This window comes from Podarcis melisellensis, assembly GCF_964234715.1.
Source record: "Podarcis melisellensis genome assembly, chromosome: 7".
Taxonomy (NCBI): domain Eukaryota; kingdom Metazoa; phylum Chordata; class Lepidosauria; order Squamata; family Lacertidae; genus Podarcis; species Podarcis melisellensis.
The window spans coordinates 67,965,695-67,987,757 of record NC_138539.1 but is presented as its reverse complement, the minus strand read 5'-3'; the positions used below and the strand labels follow the sequence as shown (position 1 = coordinate 67,987,757).

The 22,063-nt window shown below is 45.9% G+C and overlaps 1 protein-coding gene across 1 annotated transcript in view; it reads left to right on the top strand.

Moving 5' to 3' along the window:
• CDH6 (cadherin 6) overlaps positions 1-22,063 on the top strand; it is a 170,563-nt gene that overhangs the window by 130,403 nt on the left and 18,097 nt on the right. The window contains exons 5-8 of the mRNA XM_081918198.1: positions 815-982; positions 3,641-3,828; positions 8,021-8,274; positions 20,666-20,802. Of these exons, the coding sequence (XP_081774324.1) occupies positions 815-982; positions 3,641-3,828; positions 8,021-8,274; positions 20,666-20,802 (747 nt within the window). The remainder of the gene's footprint in view (positions 1-814; positions 983-3,640; positions 3,829-8,020; positions 8,275-20,665; positions 20,803-22,063) is intronic.

Below are 22,063 nucleotides of genomic sequence, written 5' to 3'. Positions count from 1 at the left end.
GGACAAAAAGCAATGGAGGAAAAAAAGTTATGCTCCCTTTTAGCTTCGTGAAATGCTTTAGCATGGGGTTAATAGGTTGATGAAAGAACTGCATCAAACAGCAGTATATGCAAATAGCTTGAAGCTCTTTTCCATATTGTGCAAGTCACACAAGCAACAGAACCAGATACAATTTGACAAGGCTATAATTGAGTGCAGCAACTTGACAACACTTAAATATTTACATCGGGGTAAGTGCAACCGTTACTAGCGACTGTTGCCAAGAGGACAGAGTGGAGGTTTAGATTTATTACTTATTTTTTTTGCAATTGTTCTGGGCAGCTTTTCCGTTCAATGCACACATAGACACAAAGCTACAAATAAAACATAACTCGCCTTTAAAATGTGGTGCACTACCCAAACGATTTAAAATAACACTAAGGATCACTTGCCATTCTTGACAGCAGCGGCAGTTGTGACCTGGTCCAGCCGTGGGCAAGCTGGGGAGTGTGGGGTGGAGGTGGACACAAAAACCTCCCACTCAGTTGGCCAGTATCATAAGCTCCAGCCAGCAGCAGGGAGTGACAGGACTCCCCTACCTCTTTTGAACTTACATTGGCCAATCAGAGACCAGACTGCAAGTAGGAATTTGGAGACGGACCTGGCTAAGCCTGTTTCCACTCAGGTCCCTCCCCAAATCATCAAAGCTGGTTACACCATCTTCCAGCAGCACAGTCAGCATCGGACATGCGTGCGGCACTCTGGCACTCTAACTTAAGCTTTTACAGGAAAAGTCAGTGACCTTCAATGGTGTCCTTAATTTTCTCATTCCCAGGCATCATCAAAACAGCTTTGCTGAACATGGATCGAGAAAACCGAGAGCAGTACCAAGTGGTCATCCAGGCAAAAGACATGGGAGGCCAGATGGGCGGATTGTCAGGAACCACCACGGTGAACATCACATTGACGGATGTCAATGACAACCCACCTCGTTTCCCCCAGAGTATGGAAGATTTAATCATTCTGCTTTATCTAGCTCAGTTCTGCAGTCCAGTGATGGGGATGCAAAGATACACAGCAAGCCTGGAATCTTTAAAATTAGAAGAGATGGGTGTTATTGAGGGGAGGGGGTTATACCTTTTGGTCGCAAATCTGTAAAAGCTTTTGGAAAGCACCCAGCCTCACTACTGTTGACTATTGACAATTATTTCTCGGATTCATCTTCAGCTCTGTCTATGGTATTGTAATGTCCTATTTCAAAGAGTCAAAAGAAAGCACAGTGGCACCTTGGTTCTCGAACTTAATCCATTCCGGGAGTCCATTCGACTCCTGAAACAGTTTGAAAACCAGCGTGCGGCTTCCAATTGGCTGCAGGAGCTTCCTTGCTTCTGGGTTTGCGGTGTTCGGGAGCCTATTTGTTTGGGAGCCAAGCCGTTCGAGTACCAAGGTACCACTGTACACTGAAATCAATTTAATTAGGAGAATTTAGCCCAGTTCTTACATTGAGTACATTATAGTACGTAGCTACTGGTTGTTTTTGGCTACATTTTTTCATTGGTTAAGCAGCCTTTGTGATATTTAGTATGATTCAGTGCTTGTCAGTTTGTCTAATCCTGGGCTGAAAGGCTACTGTTTTGCCAAGTACCATGGAAACCACCAATCATTTCAGAAAACTTCCCTGCCTGGGCAAACCCTGCACATTAGAAATAAGGCTAGGCTACTGACATATGGGATGTGGGTGGCGCTGTGGGTTAAACCACTATGCCGTTTGGCTTGCCGATTGAAAGTTCACGGTTCGAATCCCCGCGATGGGGTGAACTCCCATTGTTCAGTCCCAGCTCCTTCCAACCTAGCAGTTCGAAAGCACTCAGTGCAGGTAGATAAATAGGTACTGCTCCAAAGGTAAACAGTGTTTCCGTGTGCTGCTCTGGTTTGCCAGAAGTGGCTTAGTCATGCTGGCCACATGACCCGGAAGCTGTCTGCGGATAAACGCCTGCTCCCTCGGCCAGTAAAGCGAGATGAGCGCCGTAACCCCAGAGTCATTTGCGACTGGACTTAATTGTCAGTGGTCCTTTTACCTTTACTGACATACGAGCTTTCAACTAGCCACAAGATTTTGATGCATTCTGAAACGGCATTAGCAAAGAGAACTGCACCAAATACTTTTCTCTCCAAGGAAAATAATTCTAGATAAAAAAGTATGCCAGGTTTATATATTTGAAGATGTTGAGGGAGGCATTCCCCCAACTGAAGAATAACTCATAATATAGGGCAAACGTCAGCCTGAGGGTATGGACAGTAGGAAACTTCTGTTGACACGAGTAGGCCATAATTTGAGACTCGGCTCCATGGCCCAAAGAGAATTACACATCTCTGGCCAAGGGCATCTCACATGCTCTGAGACAATGATGCAGAAGCACAATGACCAAAAGGTCCCCGAGACAATATATTTGGGTCATTTGCAGTGCAGCAAGTTAACATGAAGGGTTTTGGCTGTGCATCGTCTTGTGTCGCTATGTCACATTGCACAATGGTGGTTTGCTGTTTCCTTATTCACTGTATTTGATGTATGGATGCTTTTGGTTTGCCGTAATCCATCTGGCGAAAACAGCCCTGCGTGCATTGTGAAGGGAGGACTTGTTGAAATCAGTTCAAGGGGCAGGGAAAGAGAAAAATGCCTTGTAGGGGTTTGCGGTAGAATAAAGCAGACCTGATTTAAACAAGATACTGGGCTTCTTTAAAGCACTTATCCCTGCTAGGTTCCACACAGTTCTCAGCCTGTCAGGCAAGTGAATGTTTTGGCAGGTAGACCCGCAGGGTTCGATATTCCTCAGATAGAGCAACCTGTTGTTACTGTGAGCTATCTGAGGAGCCAAGGTCAGAGTCAGTCACTTCATGGGGCTAGATAAGATACTATTGGCTCCCTGCATCACCTTCTCTGTGCTGAGTTGATAGCTGCAGTTGTTGTTTGACATCCATCTGTCTCGAGAGACAATGGAGTGCATCTCCAGGGGTCAAGTCAAACTGCTGCATTAGCAGCACCAAAGTAACCTACCTGGGATGCAAACCAGGGCAGTGTGTATGGAGGTCCCAGACAGCAAGACCCGCTCTCAGCCTTATGGATATGATCGCAGTTCTGTACTCTAATCATGTGTGGGACTGTCATGCAAGCTGGCCATTCCCTTCACCTGCAGGCTGCCGTACAGGTGCAGGGAAATGGATTCCTCTTCCCTACTATCATTTCCCCCCGTTTGATGAAGCGCCACGACACCAGCGCCTTTAAATCAGCACAAGGAAAGAGGAACCTTGAGCCATAAGGTGTTTACATGGCAAAAGCCAGAGGGAAACCGTTCCGGTGTTCAGACTTTGCAGCTGAAGGGTGCATAGGTTAAGTCTGGTGCCAGAACAAATAGAATGGTTAAGCACTTGCCTTTTGTATCACTTAGAATCTCCTTTGAATCAGGAACACAACAGGATAGCTCTGTGAGAAAGTAGAAAGTCCTGCAAGCAACTTGGAGTGGCAGCAACCTAGGAGTCAATTTACTGGTGTGGATGCTGGTAGAGAATAGATGTAGGAAGAGAACCTCCATGTGGCTGGAGATTTTGGGGGAAATGCCCCAATAGCTGTGATTGTCTGGCTAAAGTTTCCCTTTATCTCTAGGTGCCTACCAGTTCAAAATCCATGAGTCTGCACCTCTCGATTCGCCGGTTGGCAGGATAAAGGCTACTGACGCTGATGTGGGTCAAAATGCTGAGATGGAATACAGCATCATCGAAGGGGACGGCTTAGAAATGTTTGGCGTCGTCACAGACAAGGCGACGCAGGAAGGCATCGTAACAGTGAAAAAGGTGCATGTTCTCAGATGTTTCCTTCTGGCTTTCAGCATGCTTTTGTCACATGCGTTTTGTCTCCCACACATAGTTGTTAACACCCTTGTCAGTGCTCTGCAAAGGGTGGGGAAATAGCTTCAGAGGAAATATCTCACACTTTCGCATGACTGTCCAGATCGGATCAAGTGGCCCTGGGCAGCCCAGGCACACAGGCTGCCCTCCCCCCGTCGACACCTCCCTTCTCAACTCTGACTCATCACAAGCTATAGATCCTGCAGACTTCTTTCAGCCTGTGTCTAGAAGCTTCTTAAGCTTAGGTTTGGGTTTGATATCCCGCTTTATCACTACCCAAAGGAGTCTCAAAGCGGCTAACATTCCCCTTTACCTTTCTCCCCCACAACAAACACTCTGTGAGGTGAGTGGGGCTGAGAGACTTTCAAAGAAGTGTTACTGGCCCAAGGTCACCCAGCAGCTGCATGTGGAGGAGTGGGGAATCAAACCCGGTTCACCAGATTACGAGTCCACCGCTCTTAACCACTACACCATACTGGCTCTTCTTCTTCATGCTGCAGCCCAGTGTTTATCACCACTATGAGATAATGCAAAATATAACTCTATTTAGATGCTAAACATGGTTGGTTGGGCTAGCAAAATGGCGTTCACTTATATGAGAAGAAATAAAGGGGTGCATCCTTTGAGTGTGAGCAGAACCTGCTTCTTGCCCTGTATAGCACCAGCTAATAAGGACCATGTTTGCTCCTGTCTGAGTCAACCCATCCTATGTCTTGTTTCTTGGTCACACTAGAGCATGAGGGATATTGTGACGGGGCATTTGATTAATTATGTGTTGGTTGCGGGCTTTTAAAAAATGGTGCCAATCGTGGTCACTAGATTGATGCTAGTTGTATTTGCTGGGTTGATTTCTGTTCTGGACCTGGGATAAAAATGTGGCCATTTCTGTTACCGGCAGAATTCTTTGACATCCCTAGGTGCAGCAGATCTGTTCTGTTAAATGGCAATCTGGCCTCTTTTACAGATCAGTTCTTTTCTACATATTACAAGGAGGGAATACATTTTAGAGACGCTGGCTAGGAATCTGCTCCGCTAGCCCCCACAAATTCTCAAAAACTGTGCCGTGTTGCATATGAAAAATTTTGAAATTAAACACTCTGAAAAGCTGGGTAAAGTTAATATCACATCTACTGCAAAAGCATATTAGAGCTCTGTGTTCCTATGTATTTCCCCTCTAAAATGCAATTAATAATTCTATTCGGGTACATTCTGACTTTCTCTTTTTAAAGAGCAGAGCCTTATAAGATCCTGAGTGGGGACTACTAATATGACACCTTCGTTGTCAGAAAGCATTTCACTAATCTCATTTACGAGCAACTTATCTGGCAAGCTTGATAAGGTTACAGATATCAGCCCGCATCAATTCATATTTAGCCAACACGAAAAAGACATTGTGTAGAGTCTCAAACACGGACTTTTGCCTGTAGATCTCTGCACAACACCCGTCATTACTTGTTCATACAGAAATGCCTCATAGGACTTGATCCTGATATCACTCAATTTTCTGTTTGTGTCTGGTTCTGAAAAATAATGCTTTGTCCAGGTTTCATACAGTACGGGGGATAAAAAATGAAGAGGCATGGTTTGTCTCCTTTCCACCTAAATTGCTTGTGATGTTTCTTCTGTACCCTCAGGATTTCACGATGTAGTCAAATCTAATTGCAACTACATCACGCACAATTCCCCCCACTTCCTTGAGCAATAGGAAATTCTAGGGGCAGCCTCTGTGGGGGCTGATTACATGTGAGGAGAGAGCACTGGAAGCTTGTGGCATTTTTGCAATATCTGTTTATGCATTGAACATAGTGGCGGGAAGAAAAGCCCCATAGTCAGAAAGAGCCTGCCTATAAAGCAACATCAGTTCCCCCAAAAGCAAACAGCTTCTATTTGAAACTAGGGATGGGAGAGAAATTCAACTCAGTTTGCATTTAAAGGCGAACTTACCAAATCTGCAGTTCCCAAAACAATATGGAAACCAAACACGGTCATCCATCAAAAGTTGTGCTTTGCTGTGTGCTTTTGCAATGCCAGGGAGCGTGTACAGATATACAGTAGTACCTTGGGTTAAGAACTTAATTCGTTCTGGAGGTCTGTTCTTAACCTGAAACTGTTCTTAACCTGAAGCACCACTTTAGCTAATGAGGCCTCCCGCTGCCGCCACGCTACCGGAGCACGATTTCTATTCTCATCCTGAAGCAAAGTTCTTAACCCGAGGTACTATTTCAGGGTTAGTGGAGTCTGTAACCTGAAGCGTCTGTAACCTGAAGCGTATGTAACTCGAGATACCACTGTACATATATAAAAGTGTGCATAAAAATGTGCACATTTGTGAAACTAACATACGAAAATATAGCGCATTAGGGAAATTTGCTTTGAAAAACGGTGCCTCTTAAGCAAACATGCATACTGTGAGAAACTCACACGAAAGTGCTGATGAATTTTCATGACAACTTTTTTATTTTAGAAATCCCAAAGTGATGTTGAAATGTGGGGAACAGAAATTAAGATTGGAAAAATGAGAAACGGGGATAATTGGAAATTGAAGGATATATCCACTCCTATCTGGAGTGTTTCCTTCTTTCCCCCAAGACTCCTTCATCCTCTCAGCTACAAAACTCATACAGTATTATTTCCTCATTAACTGGCTGCACTGCAACCAATAGCCACTTCTCCAGCTCGCAACAGAGCATCAGAACTGTCTGTGCTGTTAGGCAGAGTGAGGAAGCCATCTAAAAAAACCCAACAACCCTGACTTGAGGGTGTAATGAAAGGGCAGCAAATTGTCAGTTGTTTCATTTATTACTATTGTATTTTTTACTGCCAGGGCATGAGAGAAGTACCTGAGGGGTTGTTGCCTCAGGTGCCAAAATAACTTAGCCAGGTTTTGCACACTATATACATTGAATGGTGAGGCAGAGGTGGGGAAGCAGGGACACCAACTGCTGTTCTTCCTGAGGCAGCAAAATATCTTGGGGTAGCCCTGCCAACCACATGGGCTGTGTCCGAGCTCGGTAGACACCGTCAAAGCTCACGAAGAAAAGTCTGGCAGACGTCAAGTGCTATTGAGCAAGCATCCACAGCTAGTTCCAGAAACATCGACTGACCCGTCAACGCTCATTAACAAGCAATGAAGTAAAACAAATGGCGGTTTTCTCTTCCCTTGACACAACACAACAGCATCCTCGCTACGCTCTTTTACCGAACGCCACGCTACATTGGTTTTGACTTCACATAACATAGTTGCATTTCCAGTGAGGAATGGCTTTCAAAACACAACTTCCCCCAAATTGTGTCCCCTTTTCAGGTAGGGGCTTTGAGGGAAACGAACGTCAGTTCAGAGTGGGTGATTTATTTTCTCATTTGCAAGGAAGTGTGGGAAGGCAACGTCATTGGGCAAACACATTTGGGAAGTGTCAGAGTAGGAAAGGCAGGAATGTTCCAACAGAAATGAGGTCATTAATGACTTCTAAAAAGTGCAGGATTGGAGGACAAACCTCTTACAGCAGCACATTATCTCTGGACATTAGAAAGATTTCCAAAGTTGCCATTGTATATTTTCTTCTTCCCAAGGCATAAATGGGGCAATTGTTTGAAGTGGGAGTGCTTGAATATGGAAACACCTCTGCCCAACTTTGAGCAGTCCCAATTCAAGAAAACACACCTTCCTTCTGGAGCAGGCCCTTCTTCAAGCTGGGGCTCAAATGTACACCCTGCATTCCTTGGTCTTTTCCAAGAAGCAACAAGAAGTGTTGTCCTTTGAAGAAGAGAAAGAAGGTAGTAGATGGAGGAGGACTTTCTGCTAAAGGTTGATGAGCAACTTCATTGCCCCTTCTGCTCTCCCACCTTGTGGTTCTTTATATTTACACCAGACACCCTCTCTCCTCTTTAAAATAGGGCACATAACCACCCTACCTCTGAGGCTGAAATCCTGGATACACTTACTCAGGCATATGTATGTACCGTTGAAAACAGTAGGGCTCCCTTCTGAGCAAACATGCATTGAATTGCAGTGCAAATGTTTGTTTTGAAGTGCATAACGCGCTCATTCCACGCATTTCAGTCTGCCTCTTTGAATGTCAGGTCTCCCAGGAAAGCTGTTATCAGCTTTCTATTTAACATGTGCATTTTCTGCTCCTAGGCTTTAGATTTTGAAAAGAAGAGACAGTTCACTGTGAAAGTGGAGGCAAGCAATCCTCACGTGGACCCCAGATTCCTCTATCTGGGACCCTTCAAAGACATTACGACTGTCAGAATTGTGGTGGAGGATGTAGACGAACCTCCAGTGTTCAGCAGGCCAGCCTACGTATTTGAAGTGAAGGAAGATGTCCAGATAAACACTGTCATAGGAACCGTGACTGCCCGAGACCCTGACGTTGCAAAGAATCCTATCAAGTAAGCATAGACTTTTTGCATAGAGGTTTTTGTTTTATCTCTGACCTTAGCATGTTTGGGGGGGGGGGGTTAATGCCAATATCTTACTACTGTTGAGAATGACATACCGTATTTTTTGCTCTATAAGACTCACTTTCCCCCTCCTAATAAGTAAGGGGAAATGTGTGTGTGTCTTATGGAGCGAATGCAGGCTGCGCAGCTGTCCCAGAAGCCAGAACAGCAAGAGGGATTGCCGCTTTCACTGCGCAGCTATCCCTCTTGCTGTTCTGGCTTCTGAGATTCAGAATATATTTTTTTCTTGTTTTCCTCCTCCAAAAACTAGGTGCGTCTTGTGGTCTGGTGCGCCTTATAGAGCGAAAAATATGGTAGTTGGTATAGCTAGGTGTTATTTCAGTTGTTGTTGTTTTTTAAAGTAACTTTTATTTGGTTTTACAAAATCAATCACACAATTAACATACTTGAAAACATTAAAAATAAAACAAGATTCTTTCGAATCTTAGGATTTCCCTCTTCCCCTCCGTAGATTCTTTAAATACCTTTGTCAACTGCATATAATAGTTCATCCAAATTACAGTCCTCTGTTGTTTCCAAAGTATTTGTAACATTGCAAGAGTTATTTAGAGCCTGCCAAAGAGTTCAAGTGTTTACAGTGTTCTTTTAAATGCAATCTGTATTCATCCCAATCTTTGTTGAAGTTCTGATCTTCCTGATTTTCCCTGTCAATCTCGCCATTTCTGTGTAATCTAGCAGTTTCATCTGCCAGTCCGCCTTCATGGGCATCTTGTCATCTTTCCATTTCTGGGCAAGCAGCATGCTTGCAGCCGTAGTAGCATATATGAACAGTCTTTTCAATTCCTTCGGTGTATCTGTGCCTACAATTCCTAAGAGAAAGGCTTCTGGTCTAGCTAGGTGTTATTTCTGGGTCTGCCCTGTGAGACTTCTTGTGATTCTTTCATCACAGAATACACCCCACCAAGTATTCTTAGCTCCAGGGAAGTGCTGTTTGCAGCTCAGCTCGGCCACAGTAGGCAGGGCTTGCTTCTGCGATGTAGGCAGGCAGGGGGATGTTCCTCCCACCTTTGCCAGCTGCACCTGCTTCAGGAGACTCTTTTGCAGGTGGCACAGCCAATTGTGGAGGAGCCTGTGGGCATGGTTCAGGGAGCAGACCAGAGGGGATTGCTTTGCCTCACAGTCTTCCCTCTGATCTGCTCCATGGAAATATAAGCGTGCCACTCCAGTGCCTCGACCACAGTTCCCTTCCAGATTTCAGAAGAGAAGGGCACCAGGCACAACAGAGGAGGAGGAGAATTTATTTTCTACATGGACAACAGTGGCGGCTTGCTGGGCCTCTGAAGCAGCTGAAGAAAGTGGGAGAAAGATGAAAGAGAGAGACAGAGAGAAGGTACCAAGAGCTTCACTAAGTAGGGAGCAGCTGGGGCATGGCTAGATGTATGGCTTGCTATGAAGTGCTTTGGTCGCCATTGGAGGGGCAGGGAGGAATGTTCCCTTCAGGACAACTGGCCGATCTGGAGATACTGCCTGCCTCAAAGCAACTGTCACAACTTGATGGTGGACAAGGTGTTGAGAATGGATCCTTAGACTAAGCGAGCACCACAAAAGCAGGGCAATCCCATTAAAGGGAGCATGGGGGAAGAGCTTCTTGTCCAGACACCCAGCTCAGGGGTTGATGGGCCATAGAACCCCCAAAATGGTGGTCATGGGCGTTGATGCACATCAAAGGGCAACCTGTAACCTTGGCCAACCGTGCCAATCGACAAACAGCAGGCAGACAGTTTGCTTTCAGGATATAAATATAATGGCAACCATTAAGGAGATGTTTCCATTATTTTTGTTAGAACGTAAATACAGAAACAGCTTTTTGGAGTGTTCATCGGCAACTATTAGCGAGATGTTATTTGTTTAAAAATTGAACGAATGAAGGCAAGAAGCGAGTGAGGAGTGGCAGCCAGGGAGAGCTTGGCAATGCTTATGTTCTATTGAAGTAAATGGAGTTGAAGCATAAGGTTAAGTGTTGAACAAAATGCTGTTGAACAGAATGGCACACTTCCAGAGGTACAATTTCCTGTACTCTCAGTCTGGTGCAGAAAGACAGGAAGCCATCAAAGCAGGTACAATACAGGGAGCCAACAAAGTAGATACCTTTGGAATATATATCACTATCATTATTATCATTCTCTCTATTACCAACCTTTTACTGGAAGGTCTCAGGGGCCCCCTATCTGCTTTGTGGAAAAAACCACTTGAGGGTATGTCCGGCCAAATGTGTTGGGCCACTGAGAAGGGAGCGGGTGGTGCTGTGGTCTAAACCACTGAGCCTCTTGGACTTGCTGATCAGAAGGTTGGCGGTTCGAATCTGCACGACAGGGCAAGCTCCCATTGCTCTATCCCAGCTTCTGCCAACCAAGCATTTCGAAAGCACATCAGTGCAAGTAGATAAATAGGTACCACTGCAGCAGGAAGGTAAACAGCATTTCTATGTGCTCTAACTTCCATCACGGTGTCCCATTGCACCAGAAGCAATTTAAACATGCTGGCCACATGACCCAGAAAGCTGTCTGTGGACAAATGCCGGCTCCCTCAGCATGAAAAGTGAGATGAGCACCATATTCCATGGTCACCTTTCATTGGACTTAGCAGTCCAGGGGTCCTTTACCTTTTTTACACTGAGATGGTCCTGGAGGGCATGAACTCCCAAGCCAGCCCATTTGAGGCAGCCTCAGCATATTGGAAGTTCCCCAGCACCACTATGAAAGGGTTCTCTAAAACCACATCCTATATTACCTTCGCCAGCACACTTAGGGATGGTTTGCCCCCTGCTACAAACACACACAAACAAACAAACAGAAGCCCATTCTCTCTCTCTGGCCCAACACCACCAATAATCCCTCTAGTGCAGACACAGGATGGATTGTCCCCCTCGAGACAATCTCAACTCCCCTCCCCACCCTGAACTTCAAAGTTGCTATGCCAAGTACCAGGCCCCAGATCATCTGCTCAGGTCCCAGTTATGCACACAGGTACTATTTTTTGGGTGTGTGGGGGGCGGGGGGAGGTCCCATCACACAGTGAACCAAACTACAGTGGTACCTCCGGTAGAGGTCCATTCTTAACCTGAAACTGTTCTTAACCTGAGACACCACTTTAGCTAATGGGGCCTCCCGCTGCCGCCGCACTGCCAGAGCATGATTTCTGTTCTCATCCTGAAGCAAAGTTCTTAACCCGAGGTACTATTTCTGGGTTAGCAGAGTCTGTAACCTGAAGGGTCTGTGACCTGAAGCATCTGTACCCTGAGGTACCACTGTACACAGATCGCACAGCCTACATCAGCAGTGTTGACAGGTGAGAGCAGACTGGAAGGCCAGATCAGGCTGATGGCTTTGGCAAACACAAATGTGTGCCTGGCTTACATCTGCTTTCCCCACTCAACCATTCACTTAGGCATGCTCTACACCAGGGCTCCTCACCCTGTTGCCCTGCAGATGTTTGGGGCTAGAACTCCCACAAGCACCATGTTTCCTGAGGCTGATGGGAACTGTAGTCCAAGACATCTTCAGGGCACCAAGTCTTGGTGTGGCTAGAAACCCCACTCCCTTTTTGTTGTGTCCATACTACTTTGTTGCCTCTGAGCTGTTCTTCCTGCATCTGTGGTATGTACACTCAGGTTGCTTTCTCACCTTGCAAAGGTGCTCACCAACACCTCTCCCTCCATCTTTCTACTCAGTCGTGAGTGGGAGCTGATAGAAGAAAGATACAGGAGAAGAGAGGCAAAATGAGGCCGAGGAGTGTGTGTTTGGATGGAGATGTGCAGCAACAGTAGCCTCTCTGGAAATGCCTCTGGAACCTAAATGCTGTGCAGGAGTGGAGAGAAAGTGAGCAGGACTGTGCTACCACCCAAACTGCTTGCCTATGTTAGCCTGAAGGGCTTTTTCTGGTGCCTCCTCTCCTAGCATCTTCCAAGATCCGCAAGCCTAGATTAGGACTGCCTCATCTTGACAGTGATTTTCCCCCACACACACCATCATGAGTGTAAATGCTAACTCTAACTTTCCCTCGCAGCTTGGGGGAGGATGCAATTAGACCGTTATATGTTCTACTTGTCACTTACTTGTCAGGTTCCCCTGACAGTTAGAAATAAAACCTTCAGACACTTGATGTTACATTGAAAACCCTCATTTTTTTCCACTTGACTGTAGCTTTAAAAAGAAAAACCTTAGCACAGAGCACTGTCAGCTTGAAAGCCCTTTGATCTCCCATTAAAGAATGCTTCATAATGTCATTATGAAGATGCTTAGCATGTGTGTGAGAGGAAATTCACACATGCATTCCTCAGTGGCCCACAAATTTTCTTGGCTTACAGTTGCATTAAATACAGGGATGCTGCATTGAAGAAAGCAATTAGGGGAAGATCTCCGAGGAGCAGATTTTGTAAAAAGTCTGCCTTTGGCACTAGCAGATTGAGTGACACTTACATTTGTCAATAGAGTAACATTTTAGTCACTGATTCCCCTCGCCTGCCTGGATGCTGAGTGACATTCCAGATGAATAAATGCATTCAGATGTACAACTATCACAATATTAGAGCTGACAGTTTTCAGTCTTGACTCCAATGAGGCTCTAGTCCCATTAAGACCTCATGGAGACTGTGGCCCAAGAGGCACTGGCACATATCAGCAACCGCAGTCTCCACACCATCCTCTTCCCTCCAATGTTTGCCATACAAAAAACCTGCCGTCTCCCATGTCAACCAGGCATTGCAAAGGTGCTGAGATTAGTCACAATCATCCCTGCCTACGCCTGAAAAAACTTGGATATGCCAACACTTCAACCAAATGCTGCAGCTGTTTCATTTAACAACCACTTGATGTGCATACAGTAGCAGGGGGTTGTGTTTACCTGCGGAAAACTTTGCCTGTTGATCTCTGCATGTCAATAAAGCATCAGAACAGACCATACCATTTTCGTCCGGTTGGTTTGCAACCATCCTTATCTGTCAGGCTACACAGAAAGGGACCGTCGCCTTGTCTGCCGCTGTGAGGGATTGAAAAGGGATTTGGCAAAGAGAGTGGATGGGCAGTTCCCCGCTGAGTGGGGCTCTGAGAGAATTCCAGGACAACAAGGACCCCTGTCCGGCAAATTTAAAATACTGCAGCATATATAACAAAACAGTTGATCCAGCTCGGGTAGCCTGTTAACACGTCATCTAATCTAAGGTAGCACTTTTGTCCTTGAGAGCAGTTCAGCCCATGAACTCTGCACGTTTAAAGGATGCTACGTTGTCATTCAATCAGTATCACAAGAGGTACCTGCAAGAAAACATTGCAGTGTGGGGTATTCCTGCTCAGTATGCCAATCAGCTATGCCTTCTTTCAGGATATGATATTCCGTTTCCCCGCCTCTCCACCTCATGTTTTCCTTATCCAATATGCTGCATTCTGTGCCCAGTCATTGGACCATACGTGGTGGGGTGGGAGGTCCACATACAACTCCTGCAACTTCTGCAAACGTCTGCAAACCTCAGATTCTCTGGGTATGCAGATATCTCCCTCTTGATACCAGGAGCCATGTTCTTGCTACATAGCTGTCCTAATTCAGCACTTGAGTTTGCTGTTGCTGTATACAAGCAGGACCCAACCTCAAAATTTTGCAGTGCATACTGTGTACGAAATAGCATGTGTATGTACCTCGAGACTGGAAAGTATCTGATGTAACAAAAAAAATTAAACGGTGATCCTGGAAATTGCAGGCTGGTTAACACCATTATCTCTAAGCAATGTTCCTGGAACGTAAGTGATGTGAACATTGCACAGCCTTGCCTTATGACACCCCTGTATTTCTTATTTATATGTATTAAGGACTTAGTGACGGCATCTTCATATATTTGTTAACATTCTAGCTTATCAATTTCCCCAAGTTTGAAGGGAATAAAGCCCCGAAATCTGACATACACGCACCAGTAATTTCATTAAAGAAATGTAAAAAATGAGTTTGATGTTGTCGACTTAATTTTTAATAGGCTATGATCCGCAAGTCAAAGTCACCACCAATTCAACATAATTAGCAGCCCTTGATCAAAAGAGACCTGGGATTATTTAAATGGAATGAAAGCAATGAGAAGGGTAGCCTATTAAAAGCATTCTTCTAGGTCAGGGTTAACAATGTAATTAGGATATACTTTTAACTACTACAACCTTGTCTTGTATTCTTTCTGAATGAGAAAAATAATTTAGAACTAACGTTTTGCCAAACCTTGGTGTTACCTATTAGTACTGTGTCACATTAGTGTTCTGCTTGGAGATGATCCTGTGTGCAGAGCCGGCCCACCCATGAGACAGTGTGAAGCATCCACTTCAGGTGGCAGAAGCACAAGAGGCGGCACCCTGCCTGCCCCACCGCTTCTGCCACTGCCAGAATGCCCCCTCTCGACAGCAAAATGGAGGTGGTGGTGGTGCTGCTCATTTTCCCTGCCCTTGGAGTGGAGAAGACAAGTGGCAACGCTCTGAGGAGTATGCTGGCATTCACTGAATTGGCAATAGCTTGGTGTTCCCAAGTGCAGTGTTGTCACTTGTCCCCCCACCACCACCAGGTAGGGGAATACAAGTGGCAATGGTGGAATTAGGGGGCGGGGCACATTCCTCAGGTGGCAAAATGGTATGAGCCACCCCTGCCTGTGCATGTAGCGATTTCTGGGAAACCATGCATCCTCATAATATTAATATTCAGGTGCAGATCTCTGTCGTGGGAGGAGGGAAACAGTTAGCCATTTGTGACAAAAAAATATGCGTCTTACACAAATAGTTGAAGATAAATCTTTACTTGTTAGGTTGGCGGCAGTTGAACAACCGGCATTATTTACATATACATTAATGAATGTCTCTCCCTTGAGCCCAGGAGAGGGTTTAATTCTTTTTTTCAAAACTCCTTTGTAGCAGTACATAAGTTACTAATCCTTAGCTTACCTGTCCTTACAGCATCCTCCAGAAAGTGTCTTCATGAAGCCCCCACCCTTTCACATTCACAGCCAAAGATAAAACCATCGCAATAACCAAGCCACTGCCTTCTGCCACCTCCTTTCCCCAATACCATTTATCCTTTGTGAAATACATTCACAATACGATACAAACACTAACAGAAACACCAGGGCCAACAGGTTGAAACTTGCAGTTCGGTAGGTTCTCTGCAGAGTTGGAATGAGCGACTGAGCTCGAGCCCCTACCGCAGCCCTAGAGGGTTGACAGTCCAGCATTAGCCTCCCCACACCCCATTTCTTCTAGAGCAGGGCTAAGAAACCCATGAGCCTTCAATGCCGTTGGACTCCAACCCCCATCAGCCCTAACCAACACTGCAGTTGGTCAAGGATGATGGGAGTGGTAATCCAGCAGCTGCTGTGATCCTACAGGTAGACCCATCTTGGTGGTGGCATGTTGGCAGGAGAGACATCCACGAGTCCCTTGTCTTTCTAGAGATGAAACAGCTGTTTGATCACCAGGGGGATACCCCACAGCCCTACAGTGATGATCAGCTCTGTGATAGTGACTGCTGCTAGGAAGTTGAATTTAACCATGTAGCATGGTGCAAACTAAGGCTCCATCCATTATTCATCTTTTGCCAAGAAGCTGGAAGAACAGAGGCTTAGCTCCCTCCTGTCTGACTTGAGAGTACATGCACCGCTTCCCACCCATTGGGTGTAAACTGCCCAAAGAACCTCTTTTCTCCTGGGCATCACTTTCCCCTTGCTAGGGCTTTGCTAGGGCATTCTCTTCACTCCACTTACAGCCTAACATGATCAATTGCATAGCCGTGCTTCCTAAGGGCGGCTGTAGCTAAAACAAGTGGTTAGCATCAGGCTGCAAATTAAGAATCGAACATAAACAGGTTTACTCCATTGCTTCCGAGAACTGTGTCACATACACTGTGCTAAATCTGTGACGTTCGGATTTCTGGATATTAGGCTTCCGTTTGAAAAACTTACACTGCTAATCCCCAGTTCGCTGAATATGTGAAAGATGCTTGCTTAAAGCTTGTTAAATAACTTGGCAAATCCAAACTGTGGCACTACTGCCAACTTTCAGTATATGTCTGAGATATTAATTGTTGCCCCAGCTTGAGGTCCTGGTTTCTGCAACTCATATAATTCCGGGAGAATTTCTGCTGGCATGCAGCCTTTGAAGTCGACAGAAACACAAACTCTTCCAGCCCCAGACTTTTAAAAGGTATCAGGGAGATGTTCTTTCCTTTCACTTGAAAAGAAGCAGCAGCAGCAGAAAGTCTCATGATCTTTAATTCACTTTAATCCGTTCATCAGGAAGGCTTGACTGCTGACCTTTCAACAGATGGAATTAGAAACGGTAACCTAACGCCATGGCCCTGTAAGTTTGTTACGTTGAGAGCAGATGCTAAATGCACAGTGACTACATACAACCCCACTTAAAAACCCTTGCTTTGAAGGAGCTCCACCATGCAGCCAAATTTAGGTCCCATCTTATTCCCCATCCAACCCTCTCTCTCTCTCTGTGATGGCCTGGGATTAGGACTCGGATGCTGAACCTGAGGGATCCCAGCCTGCACAGGATTCCCCGCCTCCAGAACCAGCTGAGCTCGGGCTGGGGCATGAGCCTGAAGGGTCCTCACCTGTGCTGGATCCTCAGGTGCAGGCACCAGCTGAGTCTGCTCTGGCTCCTGAGGTGATGGAGGACCCATTGCCTGCAGGTGCTCCACTCTCAGCCCCATCAGAGGAAGCTGAGGTTGCCTCTGGGTCCGGTATCCCTCCAGCCTCTCCTGAGCTGCAGAGGCTCAGGGCAGAGAGGCAGAGGGAACTATGTTCCCGCAGGAGGAGTGCTCGCCTCCAGGCCAGGAGAGGTGAGTCACCTGAGGATCGGGGCTGCCCTATGCCTCAGGGCAGATAAAAGCCTGCCAGACCCAGTCCCAAGTTGCGGGAGCAACATTGTTGGTTGCTAGTTCCTGCCTGAGCTCCTGACCTGCCCTGGCTCCCTGCTTGCTTGCCTGTTCCTGACTTCACCTGACACCCTGCCCTGCACCCAGCTTCAGCTACTACGGACTGCCTCCACGTTGCATCTTTGACTTGCACCGGACTTGGACCTTGCCTCTGGGGTAACCCATGGGACCAGCACACTCTCCCTCTCTCCCGCACCAATCCTTGGGAGCAGGGAAACAGTTGGCTGAATTCCAACTCTTCCACTTGGCAACCTCAGCCAATCTCCCGTGCTGCTTTCCTGGGCATTACAGCAACCATAGTGTGGTTGAAACAGGTAAAGCGATATGGGAGGGTAACTTGCAATCTCTTGCCTAAGTAGACACTGTCAGGAGCTTGTCCTACACTTGAGTAGGACCCTGGCAGAGACACATGCCCGACTGGCATGTTCCCTCCCTCCTGGTCGATCGTTTGGGAGCTTCAAAAGCTTTCTTCAGTCCAAACATCACAGCGATCGATGCCAACAGACATCAGCACACTTAGGGATCCGCAGAATCTTTGCAGCTTGCGTGACAGACCTCAGCAACTCAACATTTTGGCTAATCTACTTTATTTACATATAAACACACACAGAGCACTGCAGCATGGCTCCCCCTCTCTCTCTAGCATCAGACAGCAAAGAGAATGAACAAAGGACAATAGTCCCACTTCACGGAGCACAGTAACACAAACATCCTGTCTCCGTCACTTCCCACTCTGTGGAGTCAAAACATACACCGTCATGTGAAAGACAACAATCCCATGACTGCAATCACGAAGCAGGAATTCTAACAGACACCACAGTGAACACTCATCGGAGAGCATTTGTAGGAATAACCACTTCAACCTGGCACAGGTTGTGTGACACTCCTGCAAAGAAAAAGAGCTGTCCAGTTGGTCCCAGATCATACACTTGTGGATTGGAGTGTGCATGCCCCTACTACTGCCATGGAAAGACAAGCCATCTCCTTGCACTCAGGTGTCTAGTATTAGTATTCCTCCCCTTTTGCCTGTGCAGTTTACTGTGATGCATGAGAAGCTTTTTCAGATGGCATGGGCAGGAGGGAAGCTTTGCATGCCCAGGCACAGACCCTCCTTCCTGAGAGCCAGGCCCCAGATAGTTAAGACACAAGACAGCATAGGTATAGGATTAAAACAGGCCACAACTTTATTAAGTTCAGATGTAGGAAAACCTTGGCTTAGGCATTGGGTATGTATCCTTCACATCCCCCCAGCTGGGGTCTGAGGCTAAGCAGGGTCAGACGGGAATCTGGGGGACACTGCAAAACGTGTGTTTGCGCAGCTGCCCCCCTTTTCCTGTTGTGTAGGGGAGTTTTACCATCCACCAAGTGCTCATGGTCAGTGACTCCCCTTACAAACCCCTCTTACAGGACCCTGCTAACACCGCCGCGTGAGGGATGTGTTACCACGCTACGGAACAAGAAGATAAGCCCAGGAGCTGCTTGGTATAACAGAAGGCTTCCCCATACCACTTCCCAGCTCCCTAGCTCCCAGTCGGTTACTCCCTGAACCGTCCAACAATGAGCCTCTCTCCATGACACTTTGAGCTGACTGAATGGCCAGCGTTGGCAGGAGCCTCCTTACCTGGCCCTTGCTCCACCTATCCCCTGCCAATTTGCCAATTTGAGCTGGGGCCAGGCGGGAGGCCTGCAACCTCGCTGGCCAGCCCAGGGGACAGAGCAATGGCCAACAGCTATGGCTCGGCTGCCGAGGCCAGGGAGACTGCGTCAGGTCACAAAAGCCGCCCACTGTCAATACTGGTGAGCGGTCATTCTATAGCCCTTGCCAATGGATCCATTTCATCTGTTGCCCTCCTATATCCTGCAGTTTATTGCCAGCCTGGCCAAAATATTATAAATCCTGCCCAAAGAAAACTTTTAAAAAATTGCATTGCTGACATTTCCATTTTAGGTGGGTCAGTGATTTTCAGCAAGTTCTGCTCTTGGGTACATTTGGTATTGAATTATTAAGAAGCAGTGATTGGTCATCCTGTTCAGTTGGGAAGTGCAGGAAAACAGCAGCCTGTTCCTTCCCTTGCATGAGTAAATCTGTGCCCTACAGTTATTTTATTATTATTTTGTTTATTGAATTTATATACCGCCCTATACCTGGAGGTTTCAGGGCAGTTTACGGTTTATAGAGAAGGCTACAGAGCTCACTAATTTTTCACCAAGGCACACAACCATTCTTGAGGCAGAAAAGTGCAATGAAACACATTTGGTTCTGTTTTCTTGTGATAGGCAGTGCAATCGTAGACATGACTACTCAGGAGTAAGGCCTTGTGATGCCTTGGGTGAAGTTACTTAGGTTGCAAAGAATGTTACGCTTACCTGGAAATAAATGTGCAAGAGAGTTGCAGCCTGAATAAGTCAGAGCATCGCTATGTTCATGCCACATTAGCTTTCAACATGATCATTAGCAGGAAATTTTCACAAAATTATATTATACTACAGAAACATTGAGCTGGGAGGAAATGATCTTGTGGTAGGTGTTCTACCAAATCACGCTTTGAAAATTTTATTTTCTGCAAAAGAAGCTTCACAGTTTGCATTTGTATTTTGAAGAATGCAAGTTGTTCACCTGTTGAATCTTGATGTCTGTACCAAGGAGACAAAGAGAGAGATAGCCAAATATTTTTTTAAAAAATCCATGCTCAAGTAAAGAACTCCAGAATGCCAGTTGTAGCACTTAACATGGAAATTGTGAATTGGCCTAATGTGATTGGGTTGTGTCTTAATGGGTGGTCTTGTGAATAAAATAGGATTTTAGCAAATATATGGTGAGGAATTATAAATGTTCCATCTGCTGAAGCAGGGTTTCTACCGACCGGGATCCTTAGATAAATCCCGCCCAAATCACAGAAGGTATCAAGATGTTGCAGTTCACAATATCAGTACAACAAAATTGGTTTGGTGGGGTTTGTTGTTGTTGTTTGCAATATAGCTGTAGAGTGCACCAAAAAAATACCGTATTTTTCACTCCATAAGGCGCACCGAACCATAAGGCGCACCTAGTTTTTAGAGGGGGAAATCAAGGGAAAAAATATTATTCCCCCCCAGCCCCAAAGAGCAAAGAAGCCAAGACAGTGAGTGGGATCCATCCCGCTGGCTGTCTGGACTTCTGCCATAGTCAGAAGTCAGAAGGCTTCTGCCGCGTCAGTCCCTTCTCCCTCCTGGGGAAAAGCCCGCAAGAGCCGCACAGAGCTTGTGTGCAGCTCTTGGGGGCTTTTCCTGCCTGCTTCCCCCTGCATTTGCTCCATAAGACGCACACACATTTCCCCTTACTTTTTAGGAAGGGAAAAGTGTGTCTTATGGAGCGAAAAATACGGTATTTAAAGGCATTTTTGGAGCGATCTCTAAATGACTTTGTTTCTATTTTCAGGTATTCTGTAGATCGGCATACTGACATGGACAGAATATTCAACATTGATTCTGGAAACGGTTCAATATTTACTTCCAAACTTCTTGACCGGGAAACATTATTGTGGCATAACATTACAGTAGTAGCTTCCGAGATCAGTAAGTTCTGCATAAACACCATTGCCGTAACGAATGCAGCCTTCCAGCGGAGAATGGCTGAAAGGAAGTCAATCTCCATGCTTTGGTTGTTTTGCTGTTATTCATGGAAGTAAACTTTTAAAAAGCTTCTGTATTTTCCCCTCTTTCTTCCCCAAGGCTACAGCTTATGAAGAGGCAACTTTGTGCCTGAATGGAAAGGAAATTAGCATGCCCCTCATTTCAGATCAAATAGACTAAAGAAATCCTCCTGGCCATTGGTTAATTAGGATGGCAATTGCTGCTTGTGAACAGCTGCATAGATTGTACCCCCTCCTCACAAAAAGGGGTACATAATATTGAGGAAGTGGAGGGAAATATGCTGTTCTTTATGTCCCAACCAAATTCAGCCCTGTAGCATTGACCAAGATACTTAAAAGGCCATCATTTCAAGTCACTTACTTCTTTCTGCGTTCCCCTATTAATTTCATTAGGGCCAGATTTAATTAGAAGCCCGGAGCCCAGTACATCACTCCTAAATCCACTTACATGAAAGCTATTGTAGATGGGACTTGCTTCCAAGTAGGCAGGCTCAGAGGACTAGCTGAAGGCGTTTAGATTGCATTCAAACCAAAGGCCAATTTGTCAACTGAAGAAACATCAACCGCATTTGCAACCCTTCTCTGTTTCTTGTTTGGTCTGAACGGGGACTCTGGGTTGGGATGTAGGGGAACACTTCACAATTAGGCGAGTCTAGATAATCAAGTAACTGTACGTTGCACACAACTAATTAATGAATCATCTCTATTAATGCCAATGGGCCTATTTTAAGTAGAGCTAGCACAGAAGATCACTCCGTTGAGTTCAATATTCATGCAGGGAGCCTGTGCAAATTAGGCAGCCTTGTTTAAGCACCTGTTTTCTATGTAAACCTGCCACCAAACACATTTTTAATCATCTCCAATATTTTAGGTCACATCCAGGTAACTAGATGTCTCGTTAATGGGAGAAATCAAAATTTCTTCTAGGAAACCATGGTAACTGCAGTTCTGAGAGGAAGGGGGGAAATGGCGGACAGGTAACTTGGGTAGCCAGATAAAAAAAAAAAGAGGACAGGCTTCTACACCTTTAATGGTGAGCAGAAGATAAATAATCTCTCAAAATTACCTCTGTGGTGTAGTGGTTCAGAGTGGTGGACTCGTAATCTGGTGAACCGGGTTCGATTCCCCGCTCCTCCACATGCAGCTGCTGGGTGACCTTGGGCTAGTCACACTTCTTTGAAGTC